The sequence below is a fragment of the Panicum virgatum genome, chromosome 1N, assembly GCF_016808335.1.
Source record: "Panicum virgatum strain AP13 chromosome 1N, P.virgatum_v5, whole genome shotgun sequence".
NCBI lineage: Eukaryota > Viridiplantae > Streptophyta > Magnoliopsida > Poales > Poaceae > Panicum > Panicum virgatum.
In genome coordinates this window covers 770,089-785,846 of record NC_053145.1, presented here as the reverse complement: position 1 = coordinate 785,846, position 15,758 = coordinate 770,089, and the positions used below count along the sequence as shown (strand labels likewise).

The 15,758-nt window shown below is 47.2% G+C and overlaps 3 protein-coding genes across 3 annotated transcripts; 1 reads left to right on the top strand and 2 right to left on the bottom strand.

Moving 5' to 3' along the window:
* The first annotated feature begins 596 nt into the window (after window positions 1-596).
* LOC120654387 (cytochrome P450 89A2-like) lies at window positions 597-2,506 on the top strand. Its single transcript, XM_039931906.1, has 2 exons — window positions 597-2,268; window positions 2,354-2,506. Exon 1 carries the CDS (start codon window positions 689-691, stop codon window positions 2,204-2,206), a length of 1,518 nt encoding a protein of 505 aa, XP_039787840.1. The 5' UTR covers window positions 597-688; the 3' UTR covers window positions 2,207-2,268; window positions 2,354-2,506.
* A 1,017-nt stretch (window positions 2,507-3,523) lies between these two features.
* LOC120654386 (DEAD-box ATP-dependent RNA helicase 7-like) lies at window positions 3,524-5,726 on the bottom strand. The gene is made up of 3 exons (XM_039931905.1): window positions 5,577-5,726; window positions 4,244-4,377; window positions 3,524-4,039 (listed from the first exon to the last, which is right to left on the bottom strand). Exons 2-3 carry the CDS (start codon window positions 4,347-4,349, stop codon window positions 3,789-3,791), a joined length of 357 nt encoding a protein of 118 aa, XP_039787839.1. The 5' UTR covers window positions 4,350-4,377; window positions 5,577-5,726; the 3' UTR covers window positions 3,524-3,788.
* Window positions 5,727-6,284: 558 nt separating this feature from the next.
* LOC120654385 (DExH-box ATP-dependent RNA helicase DExH12-like) lies at window positions 6,285-15,474 on the bottom strand. Its single transcript, XM_039931904.1, has 5 exons — window positions 15,253-15,474; window positions 14,415-15,139; window positions 12,040-14,298; window positions 9,908-10,297; window positions 6,285-9,781 (listed from the first exon to the last, which is right to left on the bottom strand). Exons 2-5 carry the CDS (start codon window positions 15,132-15,134, stop codon window positions 6,611-6,613), a joined length of 6,540 nt encoding a protein of 2,179 aa, XP_039787838.1. The 5' UTR covers window positions 15,135-15,139; window positions 15,253-15,474; the 3' UTR covers window positions 6,285-6,610.
* Window positions 15,475-15,758: the final 284 nt, after the last annotated feature.

Here is a 15,758-nt window from a genome sequence, read left to right as displayed (position 1 = left end):
TGTGTACTATAGCAATTTAGTGTCTAATTATAATCTAATTATGCTCTTTAGATTGGTCTCGCAATTTACAAATAAACTATACAATTTATTTTTTATTTGTCTAGATTTAATACTTCATACATATGTGATAGTTTTGGAATTGTGAATTTTGCAACTAAACAAGGCCCTGGTGAAAAGTTTTGACGAAAATTTTTTGCCAAGAAAATCTAATCATTTAAGAGTGGTAAATGTAGACCAATTATAAAATTAATTATAGATCTCATCTAAAAATCGCAAGACGAATCTAATAAAAATATTTAGAGGGTAATTAATTCATGATTAATATATGGTTATTATAGTATCACTGTTGCAAAATATGAATTAAGTAGGCTTATTAAATTCATCTCGCAATTTACAACCCATCCGTGTAATAAGGTATTTTTTTATCTATATTTAATATTTCATACAGGTAAGATTCTTTTTATGTGACGTGTAAAAAATTTTGGTGTGCAAGTAAGCATCAATGGCGAATCTAATTTTAGATATTTTTTTGAGTTTGCCATTTGAAGTCCTATAATGTCGCGGAAATTAATCGATAGGAGAGGACTAGAGGAGTAATAAGCGCCGCGCAGGCATCGCCGTTCGCAGACCACATCATCCATCCATCCATAGCTCATCAGCAGAGCAGCTCGCTTCCTCTGCAGCAGCAATGGAGGAGCAGATCCTCTGGCTCTGTGCCTGTGCCATCCTCTTCCTCGTAGCCTCATCACTCCTCCTCTCGCTTCTTCATGCCGGCCACAAGAGGAACCCCAAGCTCCCTCCCGGCCCACCGGCGCTGCTCTTCCTCGCCAAGTTCTTGGCGCTCCGCCGCTCCATCTTCGACCTCGGCCCGCTCCTCCTCGACATGCACGCGCGCTACGGCCCCGTCATCTCCCTCCGCCTCGCCCGCACGCTCGTCTTCGTCGCCGACCGCCGCCTCGCGCACCGCGCCCTCGTCCAGGGCGGCGCAACCTTCGCCGACCGCCCGCCGCCCATCGAACCAAACAGCTTGTTCACCGCCGGCGGCCGCGACATCAGCTCCTCGCCCTACGGGGCCTACTGGCGCCTCGTGCGGCGCAACCTCGCCGGCGAGGCGCTGCAGCCGGCCCGCGTCGCCCTCTTCGCGCCCGCCAGGCGCTGGGCGTGCGACGGCCTCGCCGCCAGCCTCCGCGCGCGCGCCGCCGGCGAGGACATCATCACGCTGAGGCCGTTCCTCCGCCGCGCCATGTTCGAGCTGCTGGTGTACATGTGCTTCGGCGCGCGGCTCGGCCAGGACGCGCTCGACGAGATCGAGGGGCTCCAGCACCGGGCGCTCCTCTCCGTCACCAGCTTCCCGGTCTTCGCCTTCTTCCCGGCGCTCACCAAGAGGCTCTTCCGCAAGCGGTGGGAGGAGAACGTCGCCGCTCGCCGGAGGCAGGACGAGGTGTTCGTGCCTCTCATCCACGCGACGCGGAGCGGGGATGACCCGCCGTGCTACGCCGAGTCCCTCCGCGCGCTGCGCGTGCCGGAGGATGAAGCCGACGGCGACCGGCCGCTCACGGACGCCGAGATGGTCAGCCTCTGCTCCGAGTTCCTCAACGGCGGCACGGACACTACGGTGACCCTGGTGGAGTGGATCATGGCCGAGCTGGTGAACCACCCCGACGTCCAGGCCAAGGTGCACCAGGAGGTGAGGGACAGACCAGAGCTCAGCGACGGCGGGGACACCCGGGCCATGCCGTACCTCAAGGCCGTGGTGCTGGAGGGCCTCCGGCTGCACCCGCCGGGCCACTTCGTGCTCCCGCACGGCGTGCAGAGCGACGCCGCGGAGATCGGCGGCTACACGGTGCCCAGGGGCGCGGAGGTGAACTTCCTGGTGGCGGAGATGGGGCGCGACGAGACGGTGTGGACGGCGGCGAGGGAGTTCCGGCCGGAGCGGTTCCTGGACGGCGGCGAGGGCTGCGGCGTGGACATCACCGGGCGCAGGGAGATCAAGATGATGCCTTTCGGCGCCGGGCGGCGGATGTGCCCCGGTTACGCGGTGGGCATCCACCACGCCGAGTACTTCGTGGCGAGGATGGTGCGGGAGCTGGAGTGGCGACCGGCGGCGGACGGCGTGGCGGCGGACATGGCGGAGGCGCTGGAATTCACCACCGTGATGAAGCACCCACTCCGTGCACGCATCACCGCCAGAAATCCAAATACCTAGCCTATCTTAGGAATAAACTCGCCATAGTCATGGACTAGCACGTCCCGAGGATCGTCGTGGAGGTGAGCTCCTTGGGACGTAGATTGACGCAGATTCAGTGACATTCTATGATAACATTTTCTGTGACATTGAATCACTTATGTGTAGGATCCATATGATACGGAATCATATCAGTGACTCAATGTCACGGAGAATATCACCGGAATCTCAATCCCTCCGTGAGCGTCCAGTCTGTTTGGTTGAAGCTTTGTTTTTGCTGGACGCAGTCCGAAAAGCAAGGAAAAGGTTTCAGTTTCCACACGGAGAGTGAAATGCGCTGGCACAAATGCTCAAGAGTGAGTTTGCTGTTGCGTCTTGCGTGCGGACCTCTGTCATCTCGTAGCAGCTCTAAGCCTCGAGCAGCGTAGCCTTGTTTGATTTGTGCTATGTTATGAAATAGTAATATTTTGGCCGTTAATTACAGTGTCAAACAAAGCCAAATTACAAAACCAACTTCAGAACTTCTGCGCTAGGAACCCTGAAGAATCTAATGAGTCCTTTGACCGTGCGGTCAGAGGACGGTTACTGTAGCATCACTGTAGCCAATTATCGAATAATTACCATCATTAGATTCATCGTGAAAAATTACACTCATTCCTGAAAAAATTTTACAAATAAACTTCATTTAGTACACCATGCATGCGAGATTCTCTTTTCCGAAAACGTGCGCGCTAGGAGGGAGGGAAAACCAAACGAAGCCCATGATCACCACAAATGAACATAGGTTCTGTTTGGAGAAGTATTTTAGGGTTATTTTTTAGACTATTATTTAACCTACAGAAATAACCCTCCACCAAAATAACCTTTGAGCGGTTTGTATCCAAGAGTCATTTGACATTTAATCCACTTTCTCAATCATTGAAGCTCATTATCTCTCTCTTGTTATAGTGGACCCCACTCATAATAATCCAAATATCACCTTTTGAGAGGGATAGTTTTTTGGGTGAGCTATTTACAAATAGCCACAAAATAACCCACATGATTGGCTCTCTATAGGATTATTTGGGCTATTTGAAGCAGAGATAAAAAAAATAACCTAAGGAGCCAAACCGGGCCAATATTATAAATAGCGCGATATGAAGTTTAGCGGCAGTCTTCTCTAAAAGCAATAAAAAACTATAGTAGACTATAGCAAAAATTTAATTATTTAGTGGTGCTCAAAAAATAAACTCAATAAATACCCAGCGGTGCCCATGCAACGTTGTCTCGAGTCCACATTACATGACACTACTAAATCTCGTAAAACACATTTAGTGGATGTGACGTAACAGACAAATATTGCATAGCTATAGCAGACTATTTTCAGCATTGCTCATAAGTCATAGTAGTTGATATAGGTATGGGATAAGATCAAAATTGTACACTTTCGATGACAAAATTGATCATAACATTGGTGACAAACACTAACAAATAAATAAAAGCCGATACACTCGCAGCCAAAACTGTGACAATTCACTACCCTCTTCCTCAAAATCTACGTCAAAAACATACAACTTTCAAATGTTCGCCAGCTCTGCAACAGACCTAATTCCTCCTGTTAAACCTATTGCCACCGCCTCCCCTGCCAGAAAAGCCTCTGCCGCCTCCACCTCTGCCTCCGCCACCTCCACCTCTGCCTCCGCCACCACCAAACCTGCTGCCGCCTCCACGGCCACCACCACCACCGAATCTGCTTCCACCTCCACGACCAAATCTTCCACCGCCGGTGTTGCCTCTTGACTGCTCTCTCTCTCTCTTGCAAGGGTGGCAGCTGCTTCACTTCATCAATTATCACCTGAGCAGCACTCTCAGAAGCTGCAAGATCATGCAGTGAGTTTAGAGCGAAGCAGTTGTATGCAAAACAGATATCATATTTGGATTTTGGAAAACACAATGATAGTTCAACTGCCCTGATTTGAATCGCATAATAGGAGGATTTTCAGGAATTTTACAGCACAGCAGGAAAAAAACATTTCGTACCCAGCCTCTCATCATTTGGCAAACAAGGGAAGAGGATACCTTGAATGTAGTCTTCAACATCTGCCGCAGGAACATCAAATACAACCCATGTTCCATCAGCTGTTAGGGTGGCACCCTTTACATCTGCAAGCTTCTCTTCAGGCATAAACCTTTTCAATATAGTAAAAGCAAACCTGCATGCAGAAAAGGATTTCCAATCAATTAAAGATGATGAGATAATCAAGACTCAGATTTAGTACGTGCAGATTTATTCACGGAAGAGAAAGACCAAGTAAATTTATTCACGATGCCAGATCATGTATATTTCTACGAAAAACATCAACAATACATTTCCCAAAGAGAAGCACAGGCGTTGTAATAAGTTGCAAAATACAACACAGATTTTGTTTGCAAAGTTCTAGCAGTATAAATGCATCTAACAGCACAAATATATAAGGAAAAACTAGGCTTTACTAGTTAACATAATGTTAACCTCACGAAGATGTTAATCAGAAGAAAATAGCATGTTTAGCGAAAATAAGGATTTTATAAAAGCAAAAAAGCTTCACTTAGAGAAGATGAGACATAACTTTATATGACAGTCCAAGTCAACCTGCTTATGTAGCAAGAGTAATCATAACAAAAGAATGAGAATTTCATGTATATGTAATGTGTTTTTACTTAGCGTGCATAATAACATGGAAATGGTGAAAACAGAAGCTGACCAAGCAAGCAATATGTGAGCGATGAGCGCGGTCACGCTACTGCTTACACCGTTGCAACCTTCATTTCACTAGCCCACATGACATGCAAGGCAACCATTCATTCTCTACAGTTTGTGGGTAAAGATCAATGCCATCTATAGCTAACTAAATATTGAGCAGAGCACAACGGAAACATAAATAAAAAGCTGTTATCATCTCTGGTTTTGTGGGTAAAAACCAGTGTTTCAGCAAACAAAATAGAGGCGGGTATCCTCAAAGCAGAACAGAAAAAACAGCAGCCCATACCTTGCTAAGCACAAAGAAAGATGACAGGACAAATAGTTTTATCTGAAAGATGCCCTCAATCCAAAAGCCGAATGGAAACCGAAGCGTTTGCGAATGGCGGCCTCATGCGGGCACAAAAGTACACAATCCCCCCGAACACAAAGGAACCCCAACAAAACCCTAAATCCCCACCGAAACCCTCGCCGAACAGCGCAAAATGCATCACCAAAATCCCCCAAACCAATGGAGATCCCGCATTCCCTCCCACTCGTGAACGAAGAAATGAAGCGAAAAGGAAACAAAAGAGCATTTCCCCAACAAGTAGGAATGGCAGCCGTAGGGGAATCCGCATCCGCCACACGATCAGAAGCGAGACGCAGGGATGGGGGGGAGGGGAGGCTCACCGGAGGACGGGGTCAGCGGGTCGCCGGCAGCGGCGGCCATGGCGGCGCACGCACCCACCGCGTGTTGTGGGGTTTTCTGGGTGGCAGAGCGCGACACGAACACCGGACTGGTGCGGCCGGTGATGCGTCGTGTCCGTGACCGCAGCGCGTGCGTGGGGTGGAGAGACACTAAACGCTGATGAGTTTGAACTTTCCAAAAAAAAAAAACGCTGAGTTTGACAGGAGTAGATTTGCAGCTAGAACTCAAATGTTGCAAAAGAAATACATATATTTTTACTCATAAACACACGGCATATGACAGACTCTTAAAATACATATATTGACCCAAGACACTACAGTAGAATAAAAAACTCAAACACACTTTATACTCAACATGTGGCCGGTTTAAAGGAATAACACACGAACATGTCAGTGAATTTGACCGGTACATATAAAACCCACAAGCTTTTTATAAACCCAAATGCACACTCGCAGGTTTGCCACGTTTGTGTGCATGCATGACCAAGTTATGTATACCATTAATTGCAATTGCAAAAGAGTAAATTCATGTTTAACAACATCCTAAACCAGAGTAATAGACATTCAAAATACCCTAGCACATATAGGTCTACAGAGCTATCGTTGACACATGCCTACATAGCACCATCATCAGACCAGTAATCTTCAAGTTAAGATGTTAAAAGAATTCATCACCAAAAGAAACAACGCTTAAACCAAAGATTGTGTCACAGCAGCAGAAAGCTTATTTTAAGACACATTGATCCATATACCGTGTGGCTCAAGTGTGTTACAGAGCGTCATCCTTGCAATATAGCCAAAACAGGATAAGAGACTGCTACTCCTGCTCATGGCTGAGTATAAGGGGCAACTAACAAGGCTCACCAGTTAACATCCAAAATAAGCTCCAAAGGTTTAGGTTAAAAGGAACAGAATGTTACAAAAATACCAAATATGAGCTACAATACACTCTAGAAGCAGAACTGCATTCTAGCAACCCAGAGACAGGTACCAAGCACTTTCGGCGATCTTCATCATCAATCCCCACCACCATCCTTGACATCAACTGCGAACTCGTACTCCTGATCGCAGCCCAAGTAAGAATCTGACATCAGGTAAATCATGTAATCCTTTCTCCCAGCTTCTGCAGGAGCACTGAACTCAAGTTTCACCCTTGCCCTCTTCTGGAGCGCCACTCTCTTGATTGCCAGCAACTGGTTAGTGGAGCTGTCACCAATCACAAGCCACCAGCCTTCTTCCTTGGGCTTGGGGAACCTAGGCGCATGAACTGGCCCAACCTCAGACAACGAGTTCGTCATGTCACGTTCCAGAGTTACCTGCACTGTTATATTGTCACCAGCACTTATGTCATCACCTTCGCGGACCTCATAGGCCATATCAACATTGGGGAACCGCTTCAAGAATTCAATGATGTCCTGCAGCTGAGAGTTTGATAGCTGCAGGAGATCCCGCATCTCATCGATACCCATGTCGGCAAGATCAAAGATGCTCTCAATGGGCTTTCCCTCATTTTCCTGGCACCTTCGAGCCAACTCCTTTGTGAAGTGTGGAACTTGAAGCAGGACAGAATCACGATCCCACATGCCTTGTGTCACCATTTGACTCAATTCCATTGCATTGAGAGCAAGACTAAGCCAACCATTGCTGGATATAACATCAACCATTGCCTGGAGCAACCTATGGGCAGAAAGGAGAATCTCCCGCTGATCAGCTGCCAGGTTCCCAACTACTGTGTGCCTTGAAAAATGGGCTTGCAGCAGAGCATTGGCCTTCACATGTGGATCACCATATTTGGGCTTCTCAATAGAGAACCTCTGGTGGCGAACAAGCCTCTCGATGAATTCTTCCTCACCTGGACGACCTGGAAGCTCCGCATATTCTGATGCGGATGCTAGAATCTCCAGGAGTCCTTTCATCTTAGTCTTCTGGGTCAGCATAGAACTGAAACGTTCAATAGTTGTGTAGCTAATATAGTAGTATGAAGCAATAAGGCCAAGGTTGAGGGGCTTCAGGTACATGTCCTCCTCTATAGCCACACACTTGCTTGATTCCAAATCATTCAGGACAGTTTCAACTAACTCAGAAAGATGATCTGAAAGATGCCTGTGACTTACACCCTGAAGATTATAATAGTTAGGATTCTTTGTCAACCGACGATACATGAATGTCCAAGTAAGGTAATCCACGGCATCTTGCTTATTCTCCACAACACCAACAACCACCTCAGCATTCATATGATCGTGCAAGAAATGGTGAAGATTGCTCTCAACAGGGAAGGCCTCAAAAAGGAACTTCTTGTAGTACTCTTTGCGAGGAGCATGGCATAATATAACACATTTCCCTGAGTTGTCTTGAAGTGGCCTGCTGGCATGGCCCATCATCTGGAGCAGATCTGTTATTGGATAATCAGTGTGAGCATTCTCACGGCCATCATAATACTGAGTCCCCATGACAACAACCAAATGAGCAGGCAATGGTCTTCCCCAGCACATCGTGCTGCTCGCAACACACACTTGGATCCTCCCACCAAGGAACAGCTGGGTTACAAGTTCCTGATCAAGTTCACTAAGACCCTCATGCAAGTAGCCCACACCACATTTAAGTGTATTCTTGAGTGTCTCTTCTTCGACACCTCTGATGAAAGTATCCATCTCATCTTCTGACCCAAGGAGAAATGGTGTTCCACCACCCTCAACACTAGAGTATGCACACAAGTCCAATGCAGTCAACCTTGCATGCTTCCTTGTCGGTACATACACCAGGGCAGGTTTACCACACTTTGCATGCTGTGTGATGGCAGTGTAAGTAGGCTTTGTCATTGCTTGCATCCTTGCCTCAAAGTTTGCTATATCCACACCTTGAATGTGAATTTCCAATGGCACAGGTCGCACTGCTGGAGGGAAATTAAAGAGGCCATGAGAGGTGGCACCAATCCATTCACCAAGATCCTTAGCATTTGCAAGTGAGGCTGAAAGTGCTACGATCCGTATGTTACTGCCAATATGGCTTGAAATACGCCTCATCCTAGATACAATGACTTCCAAAACATGTCCCTTGTCAGACCCAAGTAGATGAAGCTCATCAACTATGAATAAGCTAACCTGTTGAATGTGCTTTCTCTGTTTCCACCTGCGAGAAAGTACATCCCACTTCTCAGGAGTACTCATTATGATCTCCCCTTTATCCAGAAGCTTTAAATCAGCTGCAGTTTCACCAGTGAGCTCAACTACCTTGGCAAATTCTCCAAATTTCCGCTCCCAGTCCCTGTATCTTTCTTTTGCAAGAGCTTCAATGGGAGCTATATAAACAACCCGCATGTTGCTCTCACCAGACACTGCCCTCTGGTGGTTCCTTAGTATAGCAAACTCAGCACATATTGTCTTCCCACTGCCTGTTGGCGCAGCAACCAATACGCTGTCATCACTGTTATACAAGACAGTGAATACTTGAGTCTGGATGGGATTGAAATGCTTGAAAGCACTGTAGAGGCCCTCATATCGTGCATTTCTCAGTGCACTAACAGGAAGAGGCTGCAGATCAAGCAATTCAGTTGGCGGGGCATATTTCTCTGGTAGAATTAAATGCCTGAAGCAGACAGGGAGAATTGTCTGAGAACCAAGCCACTTATCAGACACAACACGTATAAAATACTGTGGGGGAAGTGGCTCATATATTGGCACTGTGAAATTCAATGTATGATCCTCATCAACATATTGCTTCTTAAGCATGAAATATTCATGGTGAAGAATGTACTCGCCGTCATTGTCCTCAACAATAACCCAGAAGGGCTCCACATATCCATGTACCTTATCATCCCACTGGAAATCAGGTGTAATGGTCAGTTCAAAACCCAAAACTGTGCGGGTAAAGGGTTGGACATGGGCTGACAGATTCAACTTTGGCAGCTGGTGGATGCACTTGTGCAGCTGCCTCCCCATCTTAGGATAGCGAATCAGTTCACCAATTTCCTGTGATGAAAGATCATAGTACCTCTCCCAAGCCAACTCCTTTTTCTCCAGTTTCATCAAAATCTCCTTTGGAATTCCAGGAAATTGGCGCAAGGGGGTTTGGACACTCCACATTTGTTTATCAACCATCTTGCAAAGATTCAGTGCCTTCTCTGTCAGTTGAGCCCATCCCCTCTTCAAAACAATCTCAAATAGTGCTCGTAAAAGACGGCCAGCACTCTGCATTACAGAAGGGAAAACATAACTATGAGTAAGCAAGAAATTCAGGATCAGTAACAGTATTCAGTAAGGTGAAAGCATGCAAATAAAGTTTAGAAGGTGTAGTTGGCAGGGAAAACATGTTACCTGTCTGATGTAGACCATATCAGAACTAAGGGAAAGGCCTTCCAGTTTCAGCCTGGAAATGTATGCCTGCAGCAGAACGTTGATCTTTGCACTGGGTTCCTCCAAGCTCTCTTTCACAGGAATCGGGACGCGATCCAAAAGTTTCGCCAGTTCCACTGTTTCATCTTGCCTGACACCAACGTATTTGAACTCTTCACTCAGAGAAAACAGTCGACACAGCTCGATATCACCCATTGTAGGCTTCAGGTACTCATTGTATGTTGAGATAGTCCCATGACTAATATAGTAATAACTGGCAATCCTTCCCAGGTCAGTAACTTGAAAGTACCCTGTCTTCCTGTCATACTTTATCAAATTGTTCCTATCCAGTAGATTTGCAGCAGAATGTATCTGCAGCAGCACAAAATACAAAAATCAAGAACGGAACAGGAACAGATAATATGCTGTAAAATCAATTGTTTTCACAATAACAACTATTATTATGAAATACCCAAAACTTCTTCAAATCTTGTAGTACCATGAAGTACATATAATACTCCAACAAACACAGGACTCATCTGGCACAAGAGAATATCATCAACCAACATCTAACAAAAACAACACTAATTTGAGAGGGTTATTTCCTTCCATTTATGTTATCATATAACAAGTATGATACTGTACTTCCTGAAGCAAATTGCATGCACAACAAATTGCAACATGTCTATAAAAAAATATGTATTCAATATGTGTGCCTACCAGAACAAGTACCAATTTTTTATATACCTACATATAATACCCATCTCACGTTATTATCATATGCACATGTGAATACAGCACACAATGTGCAGGTGATACAAGCAAGTTATGTTTTTTAACCAGTGTACCTGTGGAGAAAAACTGTGGCAATTCTTTACCTAGCGTATACGGTATATCCACATCATTATAATTACACACATGTGAAAGAAATACACAAGTACAGTGGTACATGAATTGTGGAAAGACGAGTTGAAAGAATATCACAAACAAACTGGTTTCTTTGGGATATTCCATGACTAATGCAGCCACTACACAACAACAACAACAACAACAACAACATAGCCTTTTTTCCCAAGCAAGTTGGGGTAGGCTAGAGATGAAACCCGAAAGAAATAAGTTCAAGGTTCAGGCACATTGATAGCTAGTCTCCAAGCGCTCCTATCCAAAGCTATCTCTTTAGAGATATTCCAATTCTTAAGGTCTCTCTTAACCGATTCATCCCACGTCAGTTTAGGTCTACCTCTACCCCTCTTTACATTATCGACCCGCTCAAGAACCCCATTATGCACCGGCGCCTCAGGAGGCCTTCGTTGGACATGTCCAAACCATCTCAGCCGATGCTGGGTAAGTTTCTCCTCAATTGGTGCCACTCCGACCCTATCCCGAATAACTTCGTTCCGGACTCTATCCCTCCTTGTGTGCCCGCAAAACCACCGCAACATCCGCATCTCTGCTACACTCAGTTGCTGGACATGTCGCCTTTTTTCATTTATCACCACACCCGGGTTCCGATGTAGCGCGTCGCTAAGAGGGTTACGTCCCAACGAGTTTCTTGTGGGTTTCCAATCCATTAGAGTGGCTATTTTTATGCTGGTTTGCCAAAACCTAACGCAACCCTCCTCCTTTATCCGGGCTTGGGACCGGCTATGCTGAGACGACTCAGGAGAGAGAGTCTTCCAGTCAGCATAGGCTATGCAGCCACTACACACATCAATAAATTTATGCTGCAGAGGAAAATACTACATACAAGGTTGTCCTACAATACAAGTGTGTGTAGATCTTGTAATTGCACAAGGAAACCATTGCCCAAGTAAAGCAGCAAACATAACTTAACCCTACTGCTGAGATTATTCACGAATGATGCTAGGTTAATACAATTGTTGACTACTAGATTATAACAATAGTTTTAATAAATATTTTGCATCTGCATTTATGAGAACCTATGGGGCAGATTACATCTAAAAATAGATTCACCTAAGGAATACATCATCAATTAGAGCACATTCACAACTTCACATAGGCAAGAACCAGTGCAGTAATTGATAAATTAAACAGTAAGTATAAGAAACTACGACAGAACTTCAAAAACAAACAGAAACAGGGAATGTACTCACCAAGTCAGCTCTCCTTTCATCTAGTGTTTTATCACTTTCCAAGATGTCTGCTGGCAAACCATACAATGTTGGATTGCGGAGCATCCGAATATAGAGGTAAGTGTAGCCAAGCCACGAGCATGCCTCCCGAGCATTCTGAATAGTCCCCAGAACAATCTCTGCATTCAACTGATCAGCTAATTTGGATACGAACTGACTCTCAATAGGTAGCTGCTGATTCATAAGGGACAGGTAAAACTGCAATTCACTGTGGCCAGTCAAGATTATTCCCTCTCCATGTGTATCATACTGAGGCCTTCCTGCACGACCAAGCATCTGCATAACATCCAGCGGACTTAGTTCTGTCCAAGCACCTTTTTCCGGGTTGTAAATCTGGGTACCCTTTATAATAACAGTATGTGCAGGCAAATTGACACCCCATGCAAGGGTGGCAGTAGATACAAGAACCTGTATGTGCTTATCAGCAAAAAGCTCCTCAACAAGTTCACGGTCAACCCTTGCCATCCCAGCATGATGAATAGCAAACCCATAGGGCAGGAGGTCTTTAAGATCATTGTTTTTGACAAGTTCTGCATGAGTGCCAAGGATCTCTTGGCTTGCACTCTCGTTCTTCAGGAAGCGGCTAACTGTGTCATTAGCCAAAGCTGTATCTCTGATCGCTTTGGCAGTTTTTGCTGTCTCCTTCCTTGAGTGTACAAATATAAGCACTTGATGCTTACCAGCAGCAGCCATAACCTTCTCATAACAAATTTCATTCATCAACTGGAACCTCTGTAGTGGTTTCCTCACAGTGATCCCAATGTATTGCTGAGCAAGAGGGCAAGGTCGGTAACTGTTGTCGAAATGGAAAATGCTCTCATTACGAACACGCAAGAATAACGCAACGTCTTCGTGGTTTGGTAGTGTCGCAGAGAGCCCAACAAGACGAATGTGTTCCTTGGTCGTCTCAATCTGCCTGACAGTCCTGGCAACAATGCTTTCCAGAACAGGCCCTCTATTATCATGCAGCAGGTGGATCTCATCAATGATTAACAGCTTCACCATTTGTGTATAGGTTCTATCCCCTGATTTCCTTGTCACAATATCCCATTTCTCAGGTGTCGTGACAATAATCTGAGTTTCATCAATCTGTTGCTTCGTCAGGTTTTGGTCCCCACTGAGCTCCCTAACAGTAACATTGTAAGGTGCCAAACGCTTTGATAAATTTCCAACAACCTCAGCAACCAAAGCCTTCATTGGGGCCACATAGACAATTTTGTACTTGGTATTGTCAAACTCTCCGTCCTTCATATGCAGACCGATCTGCTGAAGGATCGTAAGAACAGCCACATTTGTTTTGCCAGCACCAGTTGGAGCACAGAGAAGGATGTTATCCGGCTTGAAGAGTGCAGTATCATAGACCCTGCTCTGAACTCTGTTCAGCGCAGACATCCCTTCAAAAGCTGGTTGTGCCCACTCTGGTAGGTCAGATATCTTCACAATCTTCTCCCCGGTTTCGTAGGGCTTAGCTTTCAATGCTGGCACATGAACCTCCTCATATCCCTTATGAGGGGTTCTAAACGACCCAGGAGGAAGTTCACATTTCTTGTTAGCCATGAAGAGACCGCCCTGGTGAAAAGCGAGGCTATCAAGATCAAGCAGCTGCCTCTGTCCTTTCAACCATCCACTCTCCATATCCCGCTCAGCTGCCCTGCGATCCCTTGCGCCATCAGCCCCAGCACCATCATTGTTGAGGAGCCTCTTGGCCTCATCCCTGATGCTTTTCTCCAGGTTCTTCTGCCTCTCCTTTGCAGATGCTCTGGTTGCATGTAGCTGCTCCAATATTGGAGCCAAGCTCGGGTCAGTTGCCATCTCTTCCTCTATCTTCTTCCTCTGTTCCTGATCTTCAGCCCTGGCTAAGCGGGTGCACCAGACTATCTTGAGGCGGTTGCACAGCAGCAACTTAATGAGATCAAACTTCTCGTAGTCCAAGAGCATGACAAGGCGATTCTCAACATCTCTGTCATCACCCTCAGCAATGATCTTCAAGATATCCTCAGCTAGCTTCTGGCTCTGCTGGGCATCTATGTCCCCATCCCCATATGCTTGGGATATCTTCCTCTGAAGCCAGTAAGCATCAATGTCCTGAACATTAACGGCCAGCCCCTGGTTGGCGTTCTGCAAGTCGTCGTCATCTAATTCACCACCCATCTGCATACCACCAGGACCATTCAACTCGGTTGCTTCATCCTCGTCATCCTCATCCAAATCATCTGGCACCTGGTGAGCACAAACACGCAGTGGTAATAGTAGGTAAATATACATCTCAGTTCAGTGAACCAGTGTGGCAACAAAAAAAAAATAGATGAGGTATCAAATGTATGCAAATGTGTTACCTGATCAAAATCGCTCTCCTCGTCCTCATCTGATTCTTCAAACTCGACAGCAACACCAACATCATCATCAAGTGTAGTGTCCATTGCATCGCCAGAAGGCGCACCGGCAGCGTCGCTGGCTGCCGCATCATGGAAGTCGGTGATGAGCTTGCCAATGGAGACGAGCTGGTCAAAGAGCTGGTTGGAGATGGGGTTGAGGAGCTGCTCGATGTCCTTCTTCTTGTCAGGGTTCTTGATCTTGTCATTCTTGAGGGTGGCGAGCACCTCGTCGGCGGCCCCCGCGAGGACGTCGAGCGGCTGGCCTCCGAGCTGCTGCTGGATGACGCTGAGCAGGGCCTCGTAGGCGGCCCGCGTCTCCTTGGTCTGGGGCTTGTAGACGACGTCGTCGGTGAGGGAGAGGACGCTGACGTCCTGGGTGGAGGCGGCGCGGCGCCTGCGCTTGGCGTCGCGGCGGGGGAGGTCGGGGTCGGCCGCGTCGCGCTTGGTCTTCTTGGCGCGCGACTTGGTGAGCTTCTCCTGGAGCTCGGGCGGCTTGTTCTGGACGGCGCGGTCGCCGAAGGACTTGGGGTCGATGCGGCCCCAGAGCGTCTCGGGCTCGCCGGTGGGCTCGTGGGTGTCGCGGGGGCGGGAGTCGGTGGTGAGGACGAGGCTGGAGTTGGCGCGGTACTCGTACTGCTTGAAGCGCGCGTGCGCCTCGGCGCCGCCGCCGAGGTTCGCCATGGGTGCTGCAGAGAGGCGGGCGGATTGGCAAGTTAGCGAATCTGGAAACCTAATTTGAAGCAAGAGCCAAGCGGGGGTGGGGGAAGAAGATGTAATCGAAGCAGAAGACTGGTGTTACCTTTGGGGCGGCGGGTGGAGGCGTAGTCCTCCTCGCGGTCTCCCGGCGGGGGAGGATCCGCGTCTCGTCGGCCTCCCGTCGCGGCGGCAGCGGGGGTTTGCTTTGGTTTTGAGATGCGGCGGGGGAGTGAGAAGAGAACCAAGCCCTAATCCCCCCTCTTTTTTGTCCCCTTCCCCCTCTGCTGCTGCTGCTGATGATGATAGGAAGGAGACGGGCCCTAATGATCTCTAGCAAGGCGGTTTGGGGTAGAATGAATGAACCGACTTCAGCCCGACCGACTTACAGATCGTGGGCCGGCCCAAATATGGATAGGCGGCCCTGGCCTGTTTACACATATTACAAGGAAAAAAGTCATTATTTGATTTATCTCCTCCAACCAGAAAATCGGATGCTTATGCTCCCCGCGAACTATTGAAACCGACCGATTTACCTCCTAGGAGGTTTTCAAAGCGGTTTGGTTGGTGTGGCACCACGCCATCTGTCCTACGTGGCACCACGTCAGTCAC